At 44.1% G+C, this 27494-nt stretch overlaps 1 protein-coding gene across 1 annotated transcript in view; it reads right to left on the bottom strand.

Moving 5' to 3' along the window:
* Positions 1-27494, bottom strand: part of LOC119660162 (zwei Ig domain protein zig-8-like) — a 241780-nt gene that overhangs the window by 179786 nt on the left and 34500 nt on the right. The window contains exon 2 of the mRNA XM_038068566.1: positions 5092-5375. Coding sequence (XP_037924494.1) covers positions 5092-5167 — 76 coding nt within the window. The 5' untranslated portion in view covers positions 5168-5375. The remainder of the gene's footprint in view (positions 1-5091; positions 5376-27494) is intronic.

Here is a 27494-nt window from a genome sequence, read left to right as displayed (position 1 = left end):
GGGTCTCTACATGCTTTCTACCATCGCAAAGATAAAAGTTAAAATAAATCTGGAGCGCATCAGGGAGCATTTTGAAACCTTGCATTGACACCCTACGGACCGCTCTGGAACAGTGAGCGGAGTTTACATCATTGCACCTGCTCTTCATCGATTTCAAGACAGCTTTCGATACTGTGAACAGGGAGTGTTTCTGGAGTACGTTACGCCGAAGGGGCTTTCCGCAGAAGCTAATAGCTATTATCAGAGCAACGTATGATGGCGCAAAATATCACTAATTATATTTTTTCTTGTGATCGGTGACGTTCTTCATACTGCCTTGCCGGACGACATGGGGGAATTCAATAGACGATGACATCTTCCTTCAAACATTTCCACTAGGCCGATGACATCTAGTTGCTCTCTCACCGGGTTGTGGACCCTTGCCAAATAATTCCCTGATTTGGAGAGAGAGGCAAGTGTAGATGGGAGAGTCATCGCACTCTCCCTATCTGCATTAATGGGCATAGCATCGGACGCGTGGATCAATTTGTATATCTAGGAAGCGTGGTTTGTACCGACGGCATCACCGAACTGAATGTTGCACAACGCATTAATAGCTCTAGATCCGCTTTCCCTGTTCTGTCTAAGATCTGGAAATGTAATTATCTCAATACTAAGATCAAACTGAGGCTGTGCTAATCTTCGGTCTGTGTTGCTATATAGGAGTAGTAGATGGAAAGTAAACCCTACTGCTTCCCAAAAGCGTGTGCGTCGTGTCAGCGGAGTACGCTGGTCTGACACTATATCAAACGAAGAACTTGGTCTACGTACAGGCTTGGCACTCGTACTCAATGTAATTGGAAGACGGAGGTGGCAATGAATAGGTCACATATGAAGCAAGGGCGTTGGCTAGCTGCGCCATGCAGTGGAATCCAGTAGGAAACAATTGCGAGTATTTCGGGAATTCGTGGGGGTTGCTGAAGAGTAATTGAGATCACTGTGAGCCATAGTGTGTAGATGTTTTTGACTGGCTATATCCCACCACGGGGTGAGTGGCGATCATATACATATTCAACAATGTTGGTATTATACCTTTCATAGGATAGGAGGGACGTCATGGGTAATATCCATGCTAAGAGCGAGGGGGGATGCTACCACCTGATCATTGTTGTGAGTAGAGGAAGGTTGCCCCTCCGGTGGTTTGGTTGATTGTGGTGGACAGCGTTGTGCGGATACCAGACAGAAGTTGGGTGAAGGCAGTAGTATGTCGATGGTTCGGCGATATTGGTGGCAGAGATATTTAACTCCGTTATGAGTGAGCGCCTGGTGGTCAAAGGGTAGTATAGATACTGGGGCGAAACGTGGATTGGTACACACGATGGAGCAGAAAACCTGGGAAATAAACACCAGCAGTGCTACTGCTAAATCCTATCTCCACCTCCACGTGGTTATCGCTGAAAGTTCTTTCTTAACGAAAAGCTGCCGACGTAAAAAGATGAAGGTGAGTCCCCCGTGCCTAAAAACGAGACAAATGGTACGAATTAGCTCCCCAGTTTGGGGTTGGGTAGGGCTGACAACCCTACGCAGAAAGCAACTTGTCAAGAGGCCACAAAAGAGCTTCAAACTAGGCTGATAACACAACGACGAACCCGACAACGATAAAGGAATAACGATTTGCACATTTCCTTGTGGCACATGCGCTCCCTCTACAGAGAAGAACCTGCCAAGCAGCTAGCCGACACTCTGTCCCAATATAGAGCTGATGTAATATCGTTGCAGGAGATGCGTAGTACAGAGACCGGTTTCCTGGAGAAGAGCCAGTAAACCATGTGCTCGGAAGAGGTTTCTTAGCCAGCCAGAAAACGAAAATGATGTTATCGAAGCAACCGCACTAAGCGCGCAAGTTTTACCAACAAGCCAGCAGGATGAAACTCTATACACGTCGATACTCATTCTGCCGAGACAAAGAGGAAAATCTGATTTCCCACAGAATGGGCATGTTGAAATGATGGGTTTAATATATTGATGAACTGCTGAAAACCAGAACATCGGCAAGTTAGAGGTCCACTAACTGAAGACGACGAACAAATACTGCCACCACCAGGTATAGGAGAAACAGTTCGACCAATTCATCGGCTTGAAAATCATAAGTCGCCAGGAACCGATGGAGGCGACCGACTACACGAAACGGTTCATCAACTTATACTCAAGATGTTAGACAGTGAATCAATGCCTGACTGGCCCCGATTTATTATGTCCTATGCATAAAAAAGGGCGATATCACACAGTGCACCAATAATAGAAGTAACACGTTACCGAGTACCATCTATAAGATATTTTACGTTATCTTGCTAGGTCGGATAAGCCCAGAACATCATTAGCCCATACCAAGGAGGTTTCACTCCAGGCAAATCAGCAACAGATCAAATTTCCTCTGTGCGGGAAGCGATGGAAAAGCTGTTGGAATATGGCCATCAGTGGCACCATTTTTCATCGAACTTAAAGCCGCCTGTGATCGCATAGCCAGGGAAAAACTGAACACGGCCATGAGAGAATTCGGTGTCGCGATGAAATTGATAAAATAAGACCGACTCTGAGCAATGTGCGAGGCCACATAAAAGCAGCAGCATCATTTCCGAGACCATTCAACGTTAACAACGGTCTAAGGCAAGAGGATGCTCTACTATGCGTCCTCTTTAACCTGGCCCTGGAAAAAGTGATCCGTGATGCTGAGGTGAATAGGACGAGCACGATTCACTTTAAGTCTACCCAACTGCTGGCCTATGCTTATGGTATCGACATCATGGGAAGAACGACCCGAGACGTACAAATTGCTTTCACCCAGAGACGGCGATCGGCGCGAGATCTTGGGTTGCACAAAAATGAAGGCAAGACAAAATATAAGGCGGCAACGTCAACATCTAAAGCCAGCCAACCCACAACATCAAATCGCACCGGCCAAACGGGAAGAATAAAGATAGGGGACTACAACTTTGAGAACGTTGAAAATTTCTCCTATCTAAATCACAACCGATAACAGCTACACAGAATCTATTTCAGTTTCCAAAAACGGTTCGTCACGAAACGCTCTTACTGTAAAAAATCATTGGTCTTGCCAATCCTGACGTATTCCTCGAAGACCTGAGTTCTTGACACGAAAAATTGCGAACTCTTGACCGCATTCGAGGTGCGAATCCTGCGAGGAATTTTTGGTCTATAGGTTGCGGTGGGCGGGTCTCCTAATCCGTATCGATGAGGATGATCCAGCCCAAAAAGTCTATAAGGACAATATCTATGGTAGCAACAGAAGACGAGCAGACCCTGCCTGAGATTCAACTACGGCGTAGGCCAGGACGCCAGACAGCTTTTAGGATATCGAATTGGTGGAACTCGGCGCAAAATCGGGATATCTGGAATTCCTTATTAAAGGATACTTAGACCGGATACCGGTTGCTGCACCTTTGATTATTATGATGATGAGTGATATTATGGAAGCCTCGCTGGGAAAAGTGTATCTGCGAGTCGTGAGATGTGGGCTAAATATAAGCAGTACCGCAGCGGAGCTAACAGTATTTGACATTTGAAGGGGTACCCAAAATTAACCTCGTGTATCAAAATGCCAAAATTGCAGTTTTTATTTAATGTAAGATATCAGGGTGGTTTGCCACTTCTAAACGGACAGGTCTGTTATGTGGTCGCCTATACTGAGCAAGAAATGCAATAAAGCTAAGCTTAATAGGAACCAACGAATCACATGTGTCGATGCTATTGGGCCTGTGCTGTCCTGCTCGGTTTATCCCTTAAAGAAATCCTCCACTGAAAGTTTGACAGTGAAACCCTAATGCCATAGTAGCATTCCCGACAAAATACTTCGGGAACTCCGGATATTCCTAATGGACTACGCCATATATAAGCCGAGCTTCGAGAGGGATTTTGTGGTGGACTTTCTAATCAGGGCAGAGTGGAAGATCATCGTTTTACTGAGAGGATATGATTCAATATTAGTTAGGGACGGGCGCAATGCACTCCGAGCGGAAGTACTAGCAATAGTAGAGGCCTGTCGTTGGCAGGAAATTGTAGTCTTTTTGACCAGCGGCCGTTAAGAGCTTACACTCAGTAGCAACATCGTCTAGGGTAGAGAGGTCATTTTTGCCTGTGTTTTTGTATTATAAATATACCTTGTTCACTGAAGGCAATAATGCTGGTCCTACAGTCTAGTCCAAAACTGTATTCAAATATTGGGAAATTATTTGCTGCTTCCTTTAAAATCCGTGGAGAAGAAATTAAAATTATTGCTCCTGGTGCTTAATTTTGTTGTTGTATTTCTAAGAGCAGAATCGCTTGGATCTAGCATTATTGTTCGACTATCGCTTAACTGGAATTTGTTTGGGTCGTAACGTTCTCTGGCTCATTTCAGATATAATCCAAAGACTCCAGCATTTTAGACAGCAGAAGTATAAATAAGGATCTAACTCCAGTTAAGATTGAAAAAGAAGCGGAACCCGTGAATAGATTAACAACCAATTCAAGATCTGCCGTAGAGGCTATATTATCCCTCAAAGGAATCCAAAAAGGATGATGAGAAAAGGTCTAAAAATCTTCACTTCTCTGAAATGGACTTAAGGCATCCTGTAATCCTAGTCCAACATTACATGAATATTAATTCAAAGAATTTATTTTGTAATTAAATTTGCACGCCCTGCTTTATGGAGTTTCAAACACACTTAAATGATCTTTCCTGAAATTCATTTGAGAGGGATTTCAGAAGCTTCGTTATCCTTATATTCCGTCTCAACTTCAAACAGTTCACCAGGACTCTGATACTCCCAATTAGCTCACATCATTAGCAGAACCAACAGCAAACGTCAGTCGCAACAAAAATCCTGCGAGGTTTACTCTGGAAACATAACACGGACTGAAAAATCTGTTTTGGTTTACATCAGCTTAAAAGCACGAAAGTACCGCGCTTTCTCCTTAGCCTTGCTCTGGATTTTCAATTTGGCAAAAAATCTTTACAGGATTAACTGAACAAAGTATACAACAATGAGTCTGCATGAATGAAATGAAATTTAAATAAGAACTGAAAGTTAAAAATTACACGATATTACTTACCCATGTTGAAGTTGAAAAAGGCAGCGGCAAAAAGAAGATGGAAATGCACAAAATGACTGCTATCCTGTAAATTCATGATGGTGTTTCTGCTGATTCTCGTTGCTCCGCTCTAGTTTGAAATCCTGATGCGTTCGAGACGTGCTCTCGCCAACCACACCCTCTCTCCTTTAAGCCTTCCGCCCCGCAATGGTACAAAGCCAACACGTGAATAATGTTATGCAATATATTTGGGGCTGATGAAGAATGTCTGAGTGTAAATCGTTGATGTGAACATTAATGATGTGCTGGAAAGGATAAAGCAGAATACAGAGCTCGCATTAGAGGAAAAACCTTGCTGTGATGGAAAAGCGGTTTTTTTGTGGAGCCATGCATGCCAGGCCGTTTCCTTGGTGAATTGAAACCCTTCACAGCAGAAACAAAAATCTTTAATCCTGTTTTAGGTTCCTTTCTATAAAAAAACTGCAAGGAGCTTGTATCTTAAAATAAGTTTGATTCTCCCCTAATCAATAAGAAATGAAACGAACTGAATGAAAATCGAAGAAATAAGCCAGGAATCAACCTTGCATGCGCATATGTAAGCATTTACAGAGAGGGCACCAGTTTCCGCGCTGTAAAATCCTTTGGCCTACATCTTTCGTCCAATATCCCAACAAATTTAGTTACTTTCCAATTTGTGTAAAATTTAAATTTTCAGTTCAAATGATTTCCATTCTCTGAGCGCAAGCAAAGGACCAGCAAAGGTTCACATCCTAGCAGGGTCTAAACTAATTTTCCCAACAACATCCTACGTGAACTTATTTTCTCAAAAAGTCTTTTCCATTGCAATCGTCTTGTTTTGTGGTAGATTCTTTTGTGTTAGTTTATTTCTGAGAACTCTTTACTCCCTCATTCCATCGAGGGTACCCCTTAAATCTCTTAAGCTTGCAAAATGGACACGACCAAGTCTTAATAAATTCCCGGTAGATTTATATTTACAAAGCCCGTGCGACCTCTATTCTGCTCCTGAAACCAAAGCCGAAACTAATTACGGAATGAATTATTTATGAGCGTGCTTTAATGAGGAGAGTGACTAGTAGTATGTGGAGTAACGGTAGAGAGATTTTTATCTTTTTAATTAGGTACTGAAAGATATTTATGCGAAATTTCTCACAGTGTTTGTTATGTTCTGCATAAGGGAGGATTTATTTTCAACATTACGGTCGAAATCTCCTTTAAACACCTGAACATTTCCTTTTAGCACAATACTATCGGAATATTGGATAAGAAGATAATGGTTGTCACTTTCAAAGTACTTTGTACTTCGCACGATATATAGAGACTTTGAGTTTTGATGATTGCGTGGGTGGTTGATAAAATTTCAGCGGTACACCCTGAGTTCGTGAACTAATCTATGGCAGAGGGCAAGTATGTTAGGCTATGACTGAATGAATGTGGTTAAAGGTTAAAGATTTTCTTCATTTTGCTTTCTTCGTGTTAGACATATTTCGGGAACCAGTTGTTCTTTTCTTTGCAATTCTGCGCCTTTATTATACCTTAACTATCAGGAATGCCTGAACTAAGCAGCAGATTGCCTTTGCTCTCCGAGAGCTTACATGAGGTACTCCAGGATGAAGTCTATTGTCTACCAAGAACCCTGTATGAGATGATCCTTCAAAAAACATTAACCTCAAACCAGGGCGTTATCCCAACTGTGTGCATTGGATAGTTTACAGCCCGGCGTTTTTTCAATAGGGTAGGTGAATGCCTTTACGCACAGAGTGTTGGACTTCCGCAGCAGTACGCTGTCAGACTACCAACCAAACACTCCCTGTCATCAGAGAACTAGCCTGGAACCGTTTGACACATTACTTCGGGCAAGCCCTTCTAATCTTCCGGCTTTGAGAGCCTTCAGGTCAGGGAATTCCTTTCACCAACGGGAAGGGAGGGAAGGAAAGGGGTTGTTAGTTAAGAAAACCCCTTACCAACCTTTGTAGCTCCGTAAAAACGGAGAGTATCTGAAGGCACTGGAAAAGGTAGACTATAAGGTGCAGGTGGCAGACACATCGCAATCTGTAGCGATAGCCAAACTGCATTGAGAGCGTTGAGTAATACTTTGATCACTTTCAATCGTTCAGGAATGTAGAAATCGATTCAACTCTATTTCTAGATTCAATACGGTGGACTCTCTGGGTACCTGGTCATTGTGGTATAGAGGGAAATGAAATCTCGGATCTGTGATATGTGAGTCCGGATGCTGGACAGTAAAGTCTTACGACCATAGTAAAATCCTAGAGGACGTACCTCGGGAAATCTGGACATTCCCCAGCAGACTATGTCACATGCAAAATGAACTTCACGAGAAAGTTTACTGTGGACTATCAAACCAGAGCAGAGTGGTAGTGTTGCAAGGCTATGACACAGTATTCCTCACTGACGGATGAAAGGTGGTCTGTGAAGTCGGTGCGGGGGTTTTCTCGAATACAAGCAGTGTATCCGGGTCGTATAGTCTCCCATGTATCGCCAGTGTATTCCAAGTGGAAGTATTGCGATACTGGTAGCTTGTCGATGGCTGCTCAAAGCGTAACATAGCCATTCTTGCAGACAACCAAGCGACCATTAAGGACTTGTACTCAGCGACTACCTCCCTCATGCTCTCGAGGCAGTACAGAAACAACTTGAACGGTATGGGCGACACGCTGAAGTTCATCCTCCCATGGGTTCATGGTCATAGGGACATAGAGGGGAATGAACGAACTGGCGGGTTGGCTAGGTGGGGCTTTGTTGTTGGCAGTCCTTCGGCGGATATAGTTGGTGTTCTGCCGGCAACTGTCAGAGATGGAATCTACTCACATTGCTTAGCAGCAGGGGACTTCAGATGGGGAAGGAACCATTTCTTAGGGACCTCAGAGAGACTTTTAACTGCAGGGTGGGAAAGCTGCTTTATTTGTGAATAATACGGTCTGGCTTTGAAGATTCGAATCGGCTGGACTCTGCCTCCTTGCTCTCATAATAGAAGTCACGGTCTTAAAAGTTTGTGGCATCAAAACGATGCACTACAGCGCTAATTGGGCTCCTCGGAGCCCCCACTGATAACTACCTCGGCATTTACGAATGAGTGGATGCATCTACCCCGCAAAAACCACAGTAGTTGCGCAAAAAAAATCCGCAAGGAGACCTTTCGTGTACTGCGACGACTTGTATTATCAACAATAATAGGAATCTTTCACGGTTCAGAAATCTGGTGAAATGCCTTTCGATCTATTCAGCTGCTCACCAACCTGGATAACAAGCCTGCCGTTTCTCACTGGATAAAAGAGCTCCTGCAGGTCGCGCTCACTCCCGTTGACAACCATCAGCGGAGTTCTCAACTTCTTATATTGATCGATCCGTCTCTAGTCAGTCAAGTACCAAAATGCGCTTACGGGATATGAGGGAATATAGTCGAAAAAGACACATTTGATAGCCGGCGCTTAATAATATTTCCGGCGGCATTGTTTATAGTTTTTGTTGTTTCTGTAGGAAACAAGTTTTCCACTGCTGGACGGCAACCAAACGGCGGAGATACAGCTCATGCTGAATTTGGAGCCCTGCAATTTTTATTTCCCTGCAATCGGATCCAGTAACCTAACGCAATCGGAGGGGGATGGTCCGTTTTCAAGGCCGATGCCTACACCTCTTGTGTTATGCACATTCAAAAGACAAATATTAAATCTAGTGCTATAGCGATATTGTTGAACTGATTAGATGTTCGTTACTAATTAGGGTCACTCAGCGGAAAGCCCTGTGCTTGAACCGCCCCCCCCCCTTAAAAACCGCGACAATAGAAACGGAAGACCTTATGAGTCCTAATTGCCCAGAATGAAAATCTCCATACCCGACTATGGAGAGTCTTTAGAAGCAAGGTGGAGGGCATCGGGGTAGATGACCGATCCCTGGAGGCAATCAAACGTCGGAGTTGCCATATAAACTACTGATTTGAAAACATACCCGTGCATGTGCACAGAGAAAAGCTGAGGAAAGATACCTCGGAGGAGACACCGGGTGAAAAGCATACCGAAGTCCCCAAAGAAGTCTCGAAAGCAGTAGAGGCGGAAAGGACTTGATCTACCAGGGAAGTAGACCTGTCTCCCAGTGAAGAGCAGAAGCTGGTCGAACTAGACCTACGACTCCTTGGGCTCAGGGTGGACAGCGATGCGCAGGAAAGCGCCATGTCGGAGGAGGAGGGCAACACTCCGACAGTGGAGAACACCTCCAAACAATAACGAAGCCAGCACTAAGATAGCCCAGATAAACCTTCATCATGCGAAAGCTGCAGCTGCGGTAATTGCAAGGGCAAGTTCCAAGGAGAACATTGGAATAGTGCTGGCACAGGACTCCTCTTGTGAAAACCAAGAGTTTGCGTAATTCTTGAACGTAATTTAAAATATATATGTCTTTCAGAGTTCCTGACCGGGAAGCTTGTGGGTATCCAAGTCTCATTGGAAGCCGGGAGGAGCACTCGAGAAGCAGTCGTGGTATCGGGATACTTTCCAGGAGAAGAAATCCGGGCTCCACCGGAACAAGTCGCTAAACTGGTGAAGTACTTTGAGAAGAGGGCCTTACCACTTCGCCTCGACTGCGACGCCAAAGCTCACCACGAAGCCTGGGGAAACAGCGACACCAATCAAAGAGGTGAACACTTTCTTGAATTTATTCTTAGCAATAAGTTAGAAATATACAACTTAGGGACCACTCCAACATTTGTGATCAGCACTAGACAGGAGGTACTAGACATAACTCTAGTAAATACTCTAATGAACGGAATGGTCAGGAATTGGTGAGTGTCGGATGAACCCTCTATGTCTGATCATAGGATAATCAGATTCGAAGTTTGAGGGTAACTCCGAAATAAAAAGAATAATAAGGAATCCCAGGCGAACAGATTGGGAATCCAATGCAACGCACTTGAACAACAACATTGCCCACCTTCAAGGGGGCGGTGACATCAGGAGCGATCTAGAACTAGAAATAGTGGTGGAAAACCTCAACACAGCCGTCATTGACGCATACGAGGCCATCTGTCCGACTAGCAACGCCGATCAGGGAAGCAAAACGGAACAGCTTCAGGGAATTCTGTTAAAGGACCGAACAGATCACAGAAGCAACTAGGGTTTACAAGGCTGTAGTCAAAGACGGGTGAATATCCTCTGTCTGTTTAAAGAAGGAAGATGGGACATTTACCGAGAATGAGGAGGACAGGATACACCTGCTTCTCAGAACTTTCATTCATTTCCCGTGGTCCTACCCCACGATGGCAGGCGATAACATTCTGCCTGACATCCAAACAACGAATAAAAGGAGAAGAAAGGAGAACTGGAAACTAGCAAGAGAGGCATGCTCAGAAGCTAGGCTAAGGTGGGCAGTGGGAACTTTTAAACCACTGAAATCTCCCGGAGTAGATGTCATTTTCCCAGCACTAATCGAGAGAGGCCTAGGAATTATCTTAGAGTCTCTTCTGAGAGTGGTAAGGGATAGCATAGCACTGAGATACACACCAAGGGCATGGAGACGGGCAAAGGTGATATTTATTCTGAAAGCGGGTAAAAAAGATCCTTTTCGTCCTAAATCTTTCAGACCAATTTGCCTAACATCGTTCGTACTCAAAACGGTGGGGAAAGTCATAGACAACTATAATGGAACTAACGTTCTAAAGCGTAATCCCGTACATCACTGTCAACACGCTTACCGGGCAGAACGGTCAACTGAAACTGCTCTGTATTAGCTGATAGAAATTGCACTGTTCGAGAGATATAAGATGCCCTGAGCCGCAAGGGAGTAGAAAGCATTCTGGATGGCCAAAATGCCAGAAAGCAGGCAAATACAAGTACCTACAGATACAAATTCTATTGCCATAAACACTATTTAAGGCTGTCCACAGGGCGGGGTACTATCGTCGTTGATGTGGAGTATGGTGGTGGACGAACTCCTGGACATGCCAACAAATACTGGAATACAAGTCCAGGGTTACGCGGACGACGTTGTTTTAATCTGTAGGGGCAAATATGAAAATACGCTATGTGATTGAATCCAAACTGGACTAAGGTTACTAGCGCCTGGTGCAGGAAGGTGGGACTGCGGATTAACCCAGCCAAAACCACCATAGTACCATTCACTAGAAGGCGTAAGCTTGATCACCTGAGAACCATAAAATTACATGATATGGAGGTGGAATGGGAAACAGGGGTCAAATATTTGGGAATTACGCTAGACCAACAATTACTCTGGAAGACACATGTCGGAAACACTTGTCGGAAAGCCACGATGGCTCTAATGACTTGTAGATCCATAGCAGGAAAAAAAAGGGGTTGCAGCCCCAAGATACTACTTTGGATATATACTGCAATACTAAGGCCAATGATTACCTATGGAGCGGTAATCTGGGCAGAAAGAACCGAACTCAGCATACAAGCCAGAGAATTACATAAGCTCCAAAGACTGGCTTGCGTGTGTATCAGTGGGTCAATGAGGACATGCCCAACGGAATCCCCGGAGGTCCTTCTGGGATTAACCAATCTCAATCTGCACATACAGATATAGGCAACGAGGGCAATGTTCAAGATGGTCGGGAGTATCAGTGAGGCGGGGAGCTGCCTTAACCGAAGGAAGATTGATATGCTTTCTAGACGGTATTCCAAATAATTATAACAAGGGATAACATGACAACGAGGTTTCACTTCGATAAGAAGTTTGAAACACGTTCGAGTAAGAAGGCACACTGGGAGAACGTGGCTGCGGCATACGGCTTAAACCAGCAATTGATTACTTGGTACACTGATGTATCCCTCACAGTAGAGGGAGCGGGTGCCGGTGTCATTGGTCCAAGAAAAATGTACTTCGAACCAATGGGCAAGTACACTAGCATATTCCAGCCGGAAATATATGCTGTAGACAATGTGCCTCCTTCAATTTGCAAAGGAACTACAGAGGGTAGAACATAGCTATTCTCACCGATAGCCAAGCAGCGATCAAGGCACTTAGGTCCAACCAGGTGAACTCTAAACTGGTGTGGGAATGCCTTGATAGACTGAACACACTCGGCTCGTCCAACAAGGTCTGGATACATTGGGTTCCAGGCCATGCTGGGTTCGAAGGCAATGAGGCAGCGGACGAACTAGCCAAGAAGGGAGCAGGGACGCCTTCACACGGGCCAGAACCTTTCTGTGGAATCGGAAACGGTTTCATGGCTATGACTCTAGGAAGTAAAGAGGAATGGTTGAGGGAACTATACCGGATGGGCTTACCAGGGATAGAGCAGTGCAGGGGGATACGAACCCATGCACACAAAGGATTGCTTAAACCTCACAAAAAAGAACCTCCAAATCATAGTGGGAATTATCAATGGTCATTGTCGGCTAAGCTAGGGATATCTACGGACACTGCCTGCAGGTTTTGCGAGGAGTATGACGAAACCTCTATACATGTCCTGGGACAGTGTCCGGCACTTGTGCAAAGTAAGTCGATACATCTGGGAGAACACTTAACACCAGATGCATAGCTGAAAGATCTGGAAGTAGAGAACATACTAAAGCTCCTGACGGTTATAGGCCTGCTTGAGATACTATGATCAATAGGTACATTATAACCAGTGAAAGGGGCACAATAGTTCTTTAAGGACGAAAATAATAATAACTTGGTTGGAAATTTGAAAGTCATACATTTGCACATTGCGATACTATGCCTAGAGTACATGTGTATGTGCTCATAGTTATTAGATTGCTTGGGAATTGCCTGGAAAATATAAATTTCATTTAGTGGCTGTGGACAGTACATGGAATAATGTAAGAAGCGCTAAACGTCGTCATGGCACAGCATCCAATTTCTTGCCTACTCATTTGATTTATGATTTCATCCTTAACACGTGGAATGGAATACGTCGGTAGATGTCCTTGTTGCCATGAGTTTTCACTTGAAAAGGTAATAATTTCGGAGAATAAGCCAATCTAATTTTCCATGTCATAATTAGAAAACAGTCCTTTTTCGAATATACGTTTATCTTCTAGAGACCGTTGGGTGTGGGATCATCGTCTTTCCCCGAAATCCAATTATGATCCATCAAGTAATTCAAAGTTTCTCCTAATGAACTTATCTCCAACCACTCGAACACGTGCCGCAATGACAAGGGTCTCTAATTTTAGCTTGATCCCATTTCAAATTCGCAAATTACTTCTTCAAAACATATAAACAAGCATAAAAATCGATTATCCATGATCCTTTATTTTTATTGTCTACTTAAAAGGTTGACGACTTGGGAACTTCCTTTGGACGAAGTATCATATTCAAATTTTCTGCTAAACTTCTTCCACGGAAGTTTTCTTTTTCCCTATGTATATATTATTGCCTAGATAATGACGGCAAGTCACATTCGAATTAAATGAAGTGGAACGACAAAGGAATAAAACAGCAAATTTTATGTGGCCGTAACGCTAGGAGTAGTAAAATCTCCTGATCCTTATGGTCATAAATACACAAATTACGACAACGATGACATCTCCACACCCACATTTTTATTTATTCCATTCACTTCATGGAGGAAGTTAAACATTGCCATGATGGAACCACCAGGATGAGGACGAGAGTTGCAGCAGGATAGGAGCGACCACCGCACACCAAAATAACAAGGAAAAAATCGAAACTTCAGTCGTATATCTTGTGGTTTATGATGAAACTTGGTTCACCTATCACACATATTCAAAATTGGTGTTACAGCTGTAAAGATGCCAAAAACTTTCCTTGCCAGTGCGGCGGGGACTGCTCGGCCAGGATCATAAAACACATCCAGATACACACCTCGGAACATTGTTCCACGTAGTCGGGTATGAATATACAATGAGTAGGTGAATCTGTGGGACACGGTGTTTCTTCTTCTGTCAGTTCGGGGTACATTGTTTCACTCAGATGTGCGAGGCATGCAGGAAGCCGCAACTAGGGTTGGTTCGAAACGTTAGGACAATCGATGTTTATTTTAATGCGAAGGGAGCAAATTACCCTTATCCCACAGATCATCCAGTTTGGAAGTGTGAATAGCACTTGAGACGATTCAGATTTCAATAGTCATGATGAGGCGGCTCTAAGCACACCATTTGCGCCGAATTTTGGAATATTTTCCAAGCACTTGATATTCCTCATTTCGAGGGTAACTTCAAAGTGCCGTGCAACGTTCCAGATATGCTTATGTACATTTAGAATCAACTTCTGAAGCTGCTATTTAGCCTTGAATTTATCTTTCCGTCACTGTCCCAATTTTCATAAAATGGAACGAAAGGCTCTCAACATTTCGGCACATACACATTCTAATGAGATGCTTGCTTTGCATTTTGAGGAAAACACTTTACACATCAAATGAACACTCTCTCTGTACCAAAAGCTTTTCACAACTTTCTATTATTTTTCTTTAAAAATCCATAAATTTCTCTTTGAAGTCATGAGTCCTAGTTTACAGGGTTGTCTCCAGAGCTATGAATGTTTGCAGTTACATGGCTGATGTCAAAGGGATCAAAAGTTGTTCCAGTCGCTCCTTTGTGAAGCTGCTCGTGAAACTTTATGAAATTTACTTGAAAACACATCAAGTTGTTGCCGATAAATATGGGGTCAATGAGACAAACCCGTCCATTTCCTTTTTGACGCAAAATGCGCATGTTAAGTGTTGGCTGTGGAAAGGAGGGAACGGAAATCCTTAGATGTTCATGAGTGCGGTCAAACATTAATTTTCGAATAGATTGACTTCAATGGGAACTGTTGCAACAATAATGCAAATCCGCAATTGGATTCCTTGTGTGGCATTTCCATTTTGATTTCAGTTGATAACCTATTAAACGAGATATAATGTGGGGTCGTTGTTTCCTATGCTCATTATTCTATAGGAGCGCATATTCCAGTTGAAGATATGCCTTCATCGCACAAATCAATACAAAGGGTGAAAAAAAATATGCAATATTTCGAAAATTGGAATTTTAGGGGTCTCCAATTGTGTCTTTGTAATATTTAATGGGTGTGGATCCGTGATAGGTTCAAAAGGCCAGCAGGGGTGAAGTTTCTGCCACTCTCATTCGTTTAGGTTATTGAGTCCATGGTTTTAAATTTTCATATATGAGAACATTCACCTAAAAACCATTGTAGCGACCTCGGCGTTGACTCATGTGGAACAATTCGTTCGCCTTTTCTGGGGACAAACTAACGAGGGAATGCATTTGTCAAAATGCAGCATTTCCTCTTTTCTCACGCTGTAGCACCCCGTAGTTTCTCCAATACACTCCTTCCAATTTCCTCATTCCCATCATTCACTTCTATTAAAAATTTAATTTCTGAAATGACCAATTTGATTTGGCTTACAAAACCCTACCACCTTCTACCTTTTTCTAAACTGGAAACCGCTTTCCATGGGAAATATTTAAATTTTAACATAGTATTTTCCTGACATTGCGAAATGATGCACCTTGCGTACTATTAAATGCATATTCAACAATTGTTTCTGACTGGAGCGATTAGGAGTTTGTTTTTGTTTTAGAGCGATTCGAGACATACAAGTTGGGAAAAATTCGAGTCAGTTTTGGCTATGACTAGTTCACTGTCGGGGTCAACCCGAGCAAGACCTGGACCGTTTGAGGAGGGTAGAATGATGAATAGCTAGACTCGGGGAGTGGGTGCAGAACTATTACCGGGATAGCACTGCATATGGGAGGGGGATTGGTGCTTCATTTCTTGGCATTTCAGTGTGAAAGATTAAACAATTTTTGGAATCGTAGATCGTCAAGGCTGGATTTTCGATTTTTTCTCAAGAGTGCTTCAATTAAAAAGAAATGGCAAAAGTGACAGTTCCAATAAAAAAATAAATACAAATATTAAATGCCGGTGGTATTCATTGGTGGTCAAAGGGCAGTATAGGTCCCAGGGCAAAATGCAGGTTGATACGCACGATGGAACATAAACCCTGTAAAACGCCTGCTGAAACAGCACCACTGGCTCTACTACCACCTCCACGCGATGTCATCTGGGAGTTCTTTCATAACGAAAAACTGCAGACGGTAATGGGTGAAGGCGAGTCTCCAAAAAAGGGACAAATTGTGCAAACTGGCCCTCCAGGTGGAAAACATGAAAACCGAAATTATGAAGCCACAAAGGAGCCTCAGACAGGATGGACTTTACAACGACGAACCCGACAATGACAACGGAATAGAGATTTGCGCATTATCTTATGGAACGTTCGCTCCCTGTACAGACCGAATGCTGATGTAACAGCGTAGCAACAGCTGCGATGGACAGGGACCGGTTTGCTGGAGAAGAGCCACTACACCATATATTATAGCGACAATCTACTTATCGGCTTTCAAAACAGCGGAAGGCTTTGCACTCTGCGTTTGCAAGGCAAATTTAGAAATATAAGCCACGTAAACGTTCACGCCCCTACAGCTGAGACTGCAGAATCGGAGAAGGATACCTTCTATGAGGCAGTTGAGCGGAGTCTCAAAGCCTATCCCAAGTATGATATTAAAATATCTGGACATTTTAACAGTCAAGTAGGGACGGAGCAAGTATTCAGGCGATACGTTGGCTTCCATAGCTTACACTCGTTACATTCACCAATTATAATGGACTACGAATTATACATTTAGCATGCTTGCGCTCGACCCATCTCTCAATACATAGGATCAGTAGCCTTTTTCGGAATTATTCCACCGTTGTTACCATCCCCTGTACAGCTCCTTCCTAGTGGAAGCGCACAGTCACTTCGACCGAATTCGCCCTTCTTCTCCGGTAGAGACAGTATGCCTCATTCGGCAGAAAATCCAAGGGAACCATCCCCGGTGACACACGCTTCTTCACCTCAGCGCGATTGGACGGTATGCCGAACTTACCCTATCCTGGTTCACTGTGCTATCCAGTGCGCACGCCTAGACAGGAGGCGGATATAGCCGGATGGATTTCACTACCCTTGCAATACCTTGGTGACTAGATTTTGGCCGTCCAATATTTGGCATCATCATTGCTGAAGATGAACTAGCCTTTGTTGCCTTTTCGCGAGCATAGTCCAGGTACCCCTTGGAGTTCAGCTTGTCATCGATCATTACCCCCAGGTATCTAATGATCGATTTTGAAACGACCTCGTGATTACCAGCCCGAAGTTTGACAGTGTTGTTTTTCTTGCGATTGGTAATAAGGACCGCCTCCGTCTTACCTTCCTTCAGGTTTAATTTCACCATTTCGAGCCGTGCTTTGATAGCATGAATGGTTTCACTTGCAGTTCCAAGTCTTGGTTGTCTTTCGCAGCTACTACCTCTGCAAGTCGTCTGCAAAACCAATCAATTCTGCCTCCCTTGACACGCAAAGGCGGAGCACTCCGTCATACATTATGTTCCACAGCAGGGGCTTCTGTATTGAGCCTTGGGGAACACCTGCTGTCACAACATATCCCTTCAGTTCGTCGTCCGTCTTGTACCAAAGAAGTCTCTCCGAGAGGTAACCCTCGATTATCCAAGCTAACTAACCAGGAACACCCAGTTTAGTCAGGGTGCCCTTAGACCAACCCTAATTAACTGAGTAAAGGAATTCCCGACATCCACCGTTGCAATGGCATCAACCGTGGACCGCGCTCTACGAAACCCATACTGCCGCTCCGATAGACCACCAGCTTACTTGACGAACGGAAGCAGTCTGTTGTATATCACCATCTGCCCCATAGTGTCTAAAAGACAGATAGGGCAATATGAAGAAGGTGCGCCAGGTGGTTTTTGGGGCTTCGGTAGGAGAACCAATGTCTGCCTCTTCCACTGAGCGGGAAAAACTCTTTCATTCATGCATGTTTCAATTGTACTTATGAACCATATGGGCCTGATTTTAGCAGCCAACTTCTGGACTTTGTGCCCGCATAGCTGAGTGATTAGAGCACAAGGCTGTCGTACGGAATGTCGTGGTTCAAATCTCACTCACTCACTCACTCACTCACGTCGGATACCAGTCGACTCAGCTGTGAATGAGTACCTGAGTCAAATCAGGGTAATAATCTCGGGCGAGCGTAATGCTGACCACATTGCCTCCTACAGTGTTCTGTAGTGTACCGTTACGGTCTTCAATGAAGTGCTCTAACACACTTCAAGGCCTTGATCCAATATGGATTGTTGTGCCAACGATTACTATTATTATTAACTTCAGGACTTTGTTCGGAATCCCATCCAATCCCCAAGTTTTATTATCCCCAATTCGTCCACAGATCTCCCGTAGTCCCTCCTCGATAACCCTTGGGATTATGAAGACATTTTGTTGCATCGTTGGTTGAGGTCCACTTTCTCTCTGTTGTGGCAAAAGAATTGCGATTGTTTTGAACAAGAGTCGCGGGTACGTCACTGAGGCTGATTTTTGTCCACGAATTTTGTTCATTACGACCCCACGGGTTTTGTATTTGCTTCAAGGCGCAGCTGCTTTTGGCAAATCCGCTTACTTTCCCGTATAGCCTTCGTAAGGATACTATGCCTTCTCCGACTGCCGATTTTTCTGGTTTCCCTCTTGCCCTTTGGCAAAGCCTCCTCTCTCGCAGACACGATGCTCTCAACCGCGCGATTTCTTGGTTCTACCAGTAGTTTGTTTTCCTACTGTGATGGAACTTGCGTTGCGGCATTGTAGAATCGCATGCCTTCTTGCAAGACCAATAAATCAAACCTAGCGAATAGGAAAAACTAGTTTTTATTATTTCAGGCTCCTTCTAAAGCCGCGAGGAATGTTTTTTCCTCGAAAGCTCCAGTGGACCACCAGCTATCCTGGTTTTTCCGCTTTTGATACTCACTCGACTGTTGCCTTCCCCGTTCCTGATGTGGAGATAGATGGCCTGATGCTCACTGTGGGTATAGTGTTTACTTACCCGTCACACCATCCCTCTCGCCAACGAGCTACTGAGGTAAGTCGGATAAACGATTGAGCCTCGTCCTCTGTCTCGAAAGGTGGAAACGCATCCAATGTTGGCTGGAGTTGGTTGGAGTGGTGTTCGTCACTCGACTTCCCCAGTCTAAAGCCCAAATGCTGAAATCGCCGACTATGATTTTGAGGCTGTGGTCTCTAACGTCCAATACCAAGCCGTCTAGCATCTACTCATATTGCGCTAATGTTGCACTAGAAGGAACATAGCAGCTGTATATATGGACGCCGTCGACTTTCGCCCGTACAAAGCTGTCTCCTGGGAATGCCATTGTTCATTGAATGGCTTGCCGTCCACATGCCGATATCGCCTCGTTTCCCGATGAGTCTTTCACCCATGTAGCCCTAGCGTAATTTCGGTACGGTTCACATATTACCGCCACGTCCACATTCGATTCTCGAATGAACAAGTCTTGAGCTGCCTCGCAGTGGTTGAGGTTGATTTGTATCAATTTCATTTAGCCTTACCATTCAGCTCCTTCCTATATGCCGGGCACCTGGCACCACCGGCAAGCTAATAACTTCTTCATACTTTTGATGACACTTTCTTCTATTTTTCTAAGATTGAATTGTTCCCTAAGCACAGCACAGATATCCCCTCTTGATATGACCTGCTCTAGGTCTTTGCACTCGATCACTATTTGTTGCTGATGTCAAAGCACGAAAGAGATATCACGTTGTGCAGTACCTACCAGACATTCTCCGCTATCTTGCTAGGTGGGATGGCCCCATACTCCCAGAGCACCATTCGCCCATACCAAAAAACGCTTCACTCCAGGCAAGTCAGCAATGGACCAGATTTTCTCTCTACGGCAGGCGATGGAAAAACTGTTGGAATATGGTCATCAGACTTTAAAGCCGCCTATGATATGGTAAAATTGTACACGTCCATGAGACAAGTCGGTATCCCAACGAAATTGATGAGACTGACTATGCTGGCCCTGACCAATGTGCGAGGCCAGATAAAAGCAGCAGGATCGCTCTTGAGACCATTCAAAATTAACAACTGTCTAAACCAAGAGAATGCCCTATCAGGCGTCCTCTTTAACCTGGCCTATGAAAAGGTGCTATGCTGGCGGTATCAACATCATAGGAAGAATAACCCGAGATGTACAAACTGCCTTCATCCAGATCGAGTAGGCAACGCGAGATCTTGGGTTTCACGACAGGGTGAAAGCTCTTACTGTACAAGACGAGGCATATCCTGTCTGAGGTGGAGGGATGGCGTAGGTCAGGACACCAGACAACTTTTAGGGATATCGAATTGGTGGAGCTGGTTGCTGTTGTCATTACGCTGGCGACTAGATGTTGCGTAATGATCTGTAGCTGAAATTTGAAGGCGCGTTTGGGCTATACTGATGCTCAAGATACCCGTTGGTTTTTCTGGGGAAATGAGACTTTGTCTTCCGAACCAGACTCTTTCTAATAGACAGGGGTACCAGTGTCTTCGTTCCTCCGTCGATATTAGCAAAAAGTCCATTTATTCTATAAAAACTTAACAGTGATTAGTTTGAGGGATCGGATCGGTTTATTCCCCCTTTTGCGATATGATGGAATTTAAAATAAAACAAGACGAAAGGTTTTGTGTATTTCTGATATAAACACATTTGAGTGTCCATTTGTCCAATTAGTATGTAACACGTAATATTAGATTGTTGCATATGAAATGGCCTTTTGACAATCAAGTGAAGTTAGTTACTATTTTGGTGTAACAAACCACCACCAGTTGGCGCTGATGTTGTTGAATATTGAAGTATAAATACTCCTACATTTAATCAAGCGGCCATTTCAGTTTTGACCATCGTTGGGATAACAGGGAATAGAAAGGAAAAAAGGATGGAAAAGAGTCAAGAACGTATAGTTTTTCTGTATGAGTTCAAATTCGGTCATAAAGCAGCGGAGGCGACCAAGAACATTAACAGCGCATTTGGAGCTGATACGGCAACCGAACGAACCACACGGCGGTGGTTCGAAAAATTCTGGTCAGGCGACGTAAACCTTCAAAGTGAGCCACGTGGGCATCCAGGACCATCGATTGACAATGGCGAGCTGCGTTTGCTAGTTGAATCCGACACACGTCAGTCTGTGAGGGACATTGCAGAGAAAGTGAGCGTACACTATTCGACAGTTTCCTAGCACTTGCAACAACTTTGAAAGGTGGAAAAGCTTGACAAGTGGGTTCCGGATGCTCTTACGGAGCAAAACATGGCGCTTCGAATGGAAATTTGCAGTTCTCTACTCACCCGCAACAGAACCGATCGGTTTTTGAACAGAATAGTGACATGTGATAAAAGGTGGATATTATACGACAATCGTCGCCAATCAGCACTATGGCTAGATGCTGATGACCCACCAAAGCATATGCCGAAACTGACTCTCCATCTGAAGTAGGTATTGGTGACTGTTTGGTGATCTACAGCTGGAGTTATCCACTATTCTTTTTTGGCAGCTGGAGAAACGATAAATGCACAGAAATACTGTGCCCAATTCGAGGAAACGCACCAAAGTATTCAACGGCCGAGATTGGTCAACAGAGATGGTGTGATACTCCTTCACGACAATGCACGACCTCATGTTTCCAGAACAACGGTTCAAAAGTTGAAAGAATTGCAGTATGAGACTCTGCCTCATCCACCATATTCACCGGACCTTTCGCCAACCGACTACCACTTTTTTAAGCATTTGGATTATTTTTTGGCGGAAAAACAATTTAGGAACGAAGAGGCTGTCAAAATTGCCTTCGACGAGTTTATCAACACCCGACACTTGGACTTCTACGAAACTGGCATAAATGCTCTTGAATCTCGCTGGGAGAAGTGTTTTGAATCAAGACTGACACCTATTTTGATTAAATAAATAAATTTTTGTAAGCTTTATAGTCGTTTCAAATTTTAGTACAAAAACGCCCATTTAATTTGCAACAACCTAATATTTGCATATATTATATGAGAGTATCCACTTTCTCTTTCCAGAGGCCGAAAGTATGCAGATACTTTATTAAAGAAAACCTTACCAAAATGAGCATCTGAGATCTGAGGAGGCCGTGTAGCTGCCTAAAAAATGCAAGGTCGTCTCCTTCTCATTGGCTATGCGTAGCCGAAACCACCACCCCAATCTCAGAACCGAAACCGTAGATTTCTTTATAATCATAGGTGGGGATGTTCATCTTTATCCATCTTTATCCAAGTTGAAGTGTCGGCCTGCTTCAACATGGCTTTCTTTATTACTGTTAAGGACAATATCGTAAAACACCAATCAAGTGCTTAAGAACTTTTATTTTCCGCAATTATAATCGCTTGCAGTTTGACCCTTTGGTTTCTCCCTTCGTGTCATATTAAAATAAGGTTATGTCTGCATTGTTAATTTCATTTGTGCTTATTTGTATTGCAGTTAGCTGAACCCGGCGATAAGGGAAGAAAGACACAAATCAGTGAAGTGGCTCTTGAAAAGAAGCTTGCCGGAGGTTATCTGCTACCATCGGAATCGGAATGGTCGTTTGAAGAATATGCTCCAGAATAAATCTTCAGGGATGTGCTTTCGGCCCGATTATTTTGCGATTGGCCCTCTTCTGGGAGCAGAGCATCTTGTACGCGCTGCACAGCTCGGGCGCCATACCCTTTAGTTACGGCACTTCCATGTTCTCGCAGCTGGAATGTGGGTGTGAAATATTTTGCAATACTTGTGGTTTCAAACGATGGCATTTGAAAGCCTATACTGTATTTCCGATTAAGCTCAGTCAGCTCAGATTAAGTACAGTCATCATCATCATCAACGGCGCAACTACCGGTATCTGGTTTAGGCCTGCCTTAATAAGGAACTCCAGACTTCCTGGTTTTGCGCTGAAGCCTACCAATTCGATATCCCTAAAAGCTGTCGGGCATCCTGGCATACGCCGTCGTTCCATCGCAAACAAGGTCTGCCTCGTTTTCTTTCTCTACCATAGATATTGCCCTTTATACACTTTTCGGGTGGGATCATCCTCATCCATACGGAGATTAAGTGAGCCGCCCACCATAATCTATTGAGTCGAATTTAATCCACAAGCTGACGATCATGGTACGCTTTTAGATTTCATCGTTATGTTGGCTACGGAATCGTCCATCCTCATGTAGGGGGCCAAAAATTCTTCGGAGGATTCTTCTCTCGAGCACGGCCAAGAGTTCTCAATTTTGCCTCTTAAGAACCCAAGTCTTCGAGGAATACATGAGGACTGGCAAGATCATTGTCTTGTACAGAAAGAGCTATGATTCTATGGTGAGACGACTCGAAGCTGAAATAGGCTCTGTTGGCTGTCAACAACCGTGCGCGGATTTCATCGTCGTAGCTGTTTTCGGTTGAGATTTTCGACACTGGATAGGAGAAATTTTCAATGGTATCAAAGTTGTAGTCTCCTATCTTCATTGTTTTTGTTGTTGTTCCCATAATGTCGATATAATCAGCATAGGCCAGTAGTTGGGTTAACTTGAAGACCAGGGTACTTCTCGCATTTATATCTGCATCGCGAATCACTCTCCCCAGGGTCATGATAGGGCATCCCCTATTGTTGATATTGAATGGTCTTGAGAGTGATCCCACTGTTTTTATTTGGTCTCGCACATTGGGGAGGGTCAGCTTAGTCAGCCTTATCAATTTTGTCGGGATACAGAATTCTCCAGTTCCAGGTAAAGCTTCACCACGCAAAAGTCATATCTGGAGTAATTGCAAGGGCAATTTCGAAAGGTTAAAATTGATTAGGGCTAGCTTAATACGGTATACCAGGGGTAAACGAAATTAATAACGTCGGGATACCGAATTCTCTCATGGCCATGCACAATTTTACCCAGTCCATATTCCAACAGTTTTTCCACCGCTTGCCGCACAGAGAAAATCTGATCTGTTGTTAATTTGCCTGGAGTGAAACCACTGTGGTATTGGCCAATGATGGGCGTATCGGAGTATCCGACTTAGCAAGCTAGCGGAGAATATCGTACAGATGGTACTCGGAAACGTGATACCTCTATAATTGCTGCACTGCGTGATACCTCCCTTTTTATGTAGGAGGTTTCCGCTTTGCGCTGGGAAAACCGAAGCAGTCACCTTGACCAGAAAGAGAATTCCTCCCCCTGCGTCCGATTTCGATTAGCGAGTTAAGTATAGAGTCAAAACCAGCGGTTAAATACCTTGGTTTAATGATCGACTCAAAGATGTGCTTTTTCGAGCAAATCAAAGCAGTAGCGGACTAGACTACAGCTCGAGTGAATGGTGAATAATTGGAGGCCCCATATCCAATAGGAGACATCTTCTTATGGGAGCAACGTAGGCTGCTCTGCTCTACGGCGCGGAGGTATGGGCTGATGCTCTTGACAAGGTGGTGCATCGTAAGTGCCTTGGGTAACTGCAGAGACGGGGAACTTTACGAGTGCGTATATTGCACTCTCTCAGAAACAGCCGTGAAGATGACCGCAGGAGTGGTTCCCACTGTCTTCTTTACTAAGAAAAGTAACGCTATCTACAGCCGCAAGGGCGAAGATGTACCAGAGTTGACTGCCCATGATGAACGTCAACGCTCACTTACAGGGGTGCAACTCACGCACACCAAGATATTTAACCCACTTCTTATGAGAGATGCGTTCAGAACCATCTTCGTTCGCGATTATGTGCAAATTTCTTCAATTCCTTTTGAAGTTCCTACTGGAAACAAAATCGTTTCACACTTTTCCCCTTAATTTTGGCTTCGTCATTCGTGAAGAACTTAATGCCATCTTCGAAAGTTCAACTTACGTTCTTCAGCGAAGGCAACCAACGACGTTTTCAGAGATTTATCAAACTCAAACAAGCTAAGTAGTTCGCCGGAAATACTGCGAAATGTGTAGGCTCACTGTTCCTTGCTGTAATCCACTCACAACATAAAATCCTCTATTAGTAGTAAAATTTCTATCTGTGATGCCCTCCAGGCATCACACATCACCTCTACGAGGTGATGGCAAAACTCATTCTTCAAGAGCCTGAAGATCAGGCATCATCTCACCCGATGGTATCAAAGGCTTCCTCCATGTCTATAAGGCAAGCGCAATACCAGATGCAAAGCTGAAACATCTGGAAGTGGGGAACATACTAAAGTTCCTAACGGTTACAGGCCTGCTTGAGGTACTATGATCAATAGGTACATTATAACCAGTAAAAGGGGCACAATAGTTCTTTACGGACGCGGTGCGACTTTCCCTTAACAGAATAATAATAATAATAATAAGGCAAGCGCCTACGCACTCACCATTGTTAATTCGCCAGCCAATATCAGACGTTACCTTCGTTATTGCATGTATTGTCGAATGTCCAGATTGAAACCGGAATTTCGCATTCGACAGTGATTCCTTCCTCTCGATATGTCCGTTTAAGGTTTTCAATACCAAAACCTCAAATAGTTTGCTAATGTTAGGTCGCTGTGATTGGGCAAGTAAATGAATCATTCCCTCACTTTAAGATCGAGAACACTTGGGTTTTCTTCCATTGTCCTAGAAAGAAGGAATTGTTCAATAAATCATTGTTCGGTAATGGGAATGCCACTTATACCGAATGATCTTTCATTGTTTACCCGTCTAAATAAGGGGGTTAATTCCCCACATTGATCAATGAGATCAGCCTGCATCGCAGGACTGAACTGGAGAATTGTATTTTTAGGCTGCTTTTGAAATGATGGATATATCGTTCTACGTTTTCCGAAAATCGCATTGGTCCTAAAACTGCCTTTGGCTAATGCATCAACGCAGGGTAATTTCGAAACCCGCTTCCACCCCTGGGCCTACTGCCATCTAGCCGAGGTCTGCAAGCAGAGAAAAACACAGTGTAGATAACTGCTTTATTTCTCCAAGGATCGCGGTATCCAGAAAAAAGGAAAGCTTTTTGCTCTCGTTCCCGGGCACAGCCAGGACTTCAAAGAAATATTACAATAAGTAAAAAGTGAAGCACAATGATCCACATCGTGCAAGCGAACATGGACAAAAATGTGACATCCGAAACACGGGAAGAGATTTAAACGCATGAGCCCTCGAAAGGGGGCATGACTCTACCCGATTCTCGAGGTGCACAAATTTTGGCGATGCCTCCAGGTTGGGACTTATTGTCCTAAATGTCGATATACTCTGGCATTCCGTTGTTCTGGTTGCGAGAACACTATCCTGGCCGTCACATTCACTACGGAGTCCTTAGCGTCAGCGTCAGTGATCAGTCATCAGTCCATGCCCTTCGAAGTCACAAACGGTTCCTCCCAAAGTTCTGGTGTTCGGCAAATATGTACAAGGTGGAACATCGGGTCGCTAATTTTGGACGCTCTGACAAGAGGGGTAATCGAAGGTAAGATCCAGGTGGGTATAGAAAAACTGCGATTAATTCGCTTGAACTTAATAATGACTCTGAACATTGCAGATTGCAATTCATCGGCGCCCGAAAGGAGACACTGTCACAGGAAGTCACCTATGTACTGATGAATGGCTGCAACTAGAAATCTAGCCAGAAATTACTCCAGGTTTTAACGGATTGCACACCGCCCAAAGACCACCATGAGGTAATGCTTAGCTCCGCAAGATACCAGAGAGCGAAAAAGCAATTCCGTCAAAAAATTAATTGACAAAATTACGGTGATGGAGAGAGCAAGTTAGTTAACAGAGATCCTTGGGACCTCGGGTATAATTCAGTTACCAAAAATCAGCCTAAAAACGGGACCAACTGTACCAACTGATCCTCCAGGTTGGGGGTTGGGTAGGGCTGACAATCCTAAACGGAAAACCAATGTTACGAAGTCACGAAAGGAACCTCGGACAGGATGGACTTTACAACGACGAACCCGGCAACGATTAACGACTTGCGCATTTTCTCATGGAACGTGCGTTCTCTGTACAGAGATAAAGCTGGTGAGCAGCTAGCCGACACCCTGTCCCAATATAGGGCTGATATAACAGCGTTGCAAGAGATGCGATGGACAGGGACCGGTTTCCTGGAGAAGAGCCGTTACACCATATATTATAGCGGTCACCCAGTAAACCATGTGCTCGGAGTAGGTTTCTTAGTCAGCCAAAAAATGAAACCTGCTGTTATCGGCTGTGAAAATATAAACCAACGGTTATGCACTCGGCGCTTGGGGGACAAGTTTAGAAATATAAGCCTCATTAACGTTCACGCTCCTACAGAGGAGACTGCAGAGTCGGAGAAGCATACCTTCTACGAGGCAGTAGAACGAACCCTCGAAGCCTGTCCCAGATATATATTAAAATCATACTTGGGGATTTTAACAGCCAAATTGGGAAGGAGCCCGTATTCAGGCGATACGTTGGCTCCCATAGCTTACACGAAAAAAACAAATGATAACGGACTGCGGATTATTCAATTAGGAGGGTCACACGAAATGGTTGTTGGAAGTACCTGGTTTGCGTGGAAAGCGGTCCACAAACATACGTAGGCCTCTCCAGACGGGACCACTTTCAACCAAATTGACCACGTATTGATCGAAC

This window comes from Hermetia illucens, chromosome 6, assembly GCF_905115235.1.
Source record: "Hermetia illucens chromosome 6, iHerIll2.2.curated.20191125, whole genome shotgun sequence".
Lineage (NCBI taxonomy): Eukaryota > Metazoa > Arthropoda > Insecta > Diptera > Stratiomyidae > Hermetia > Hermetia illucens.
This window is presented reverse-complemented; position numbering and strand designations above follow the sequence as displayed.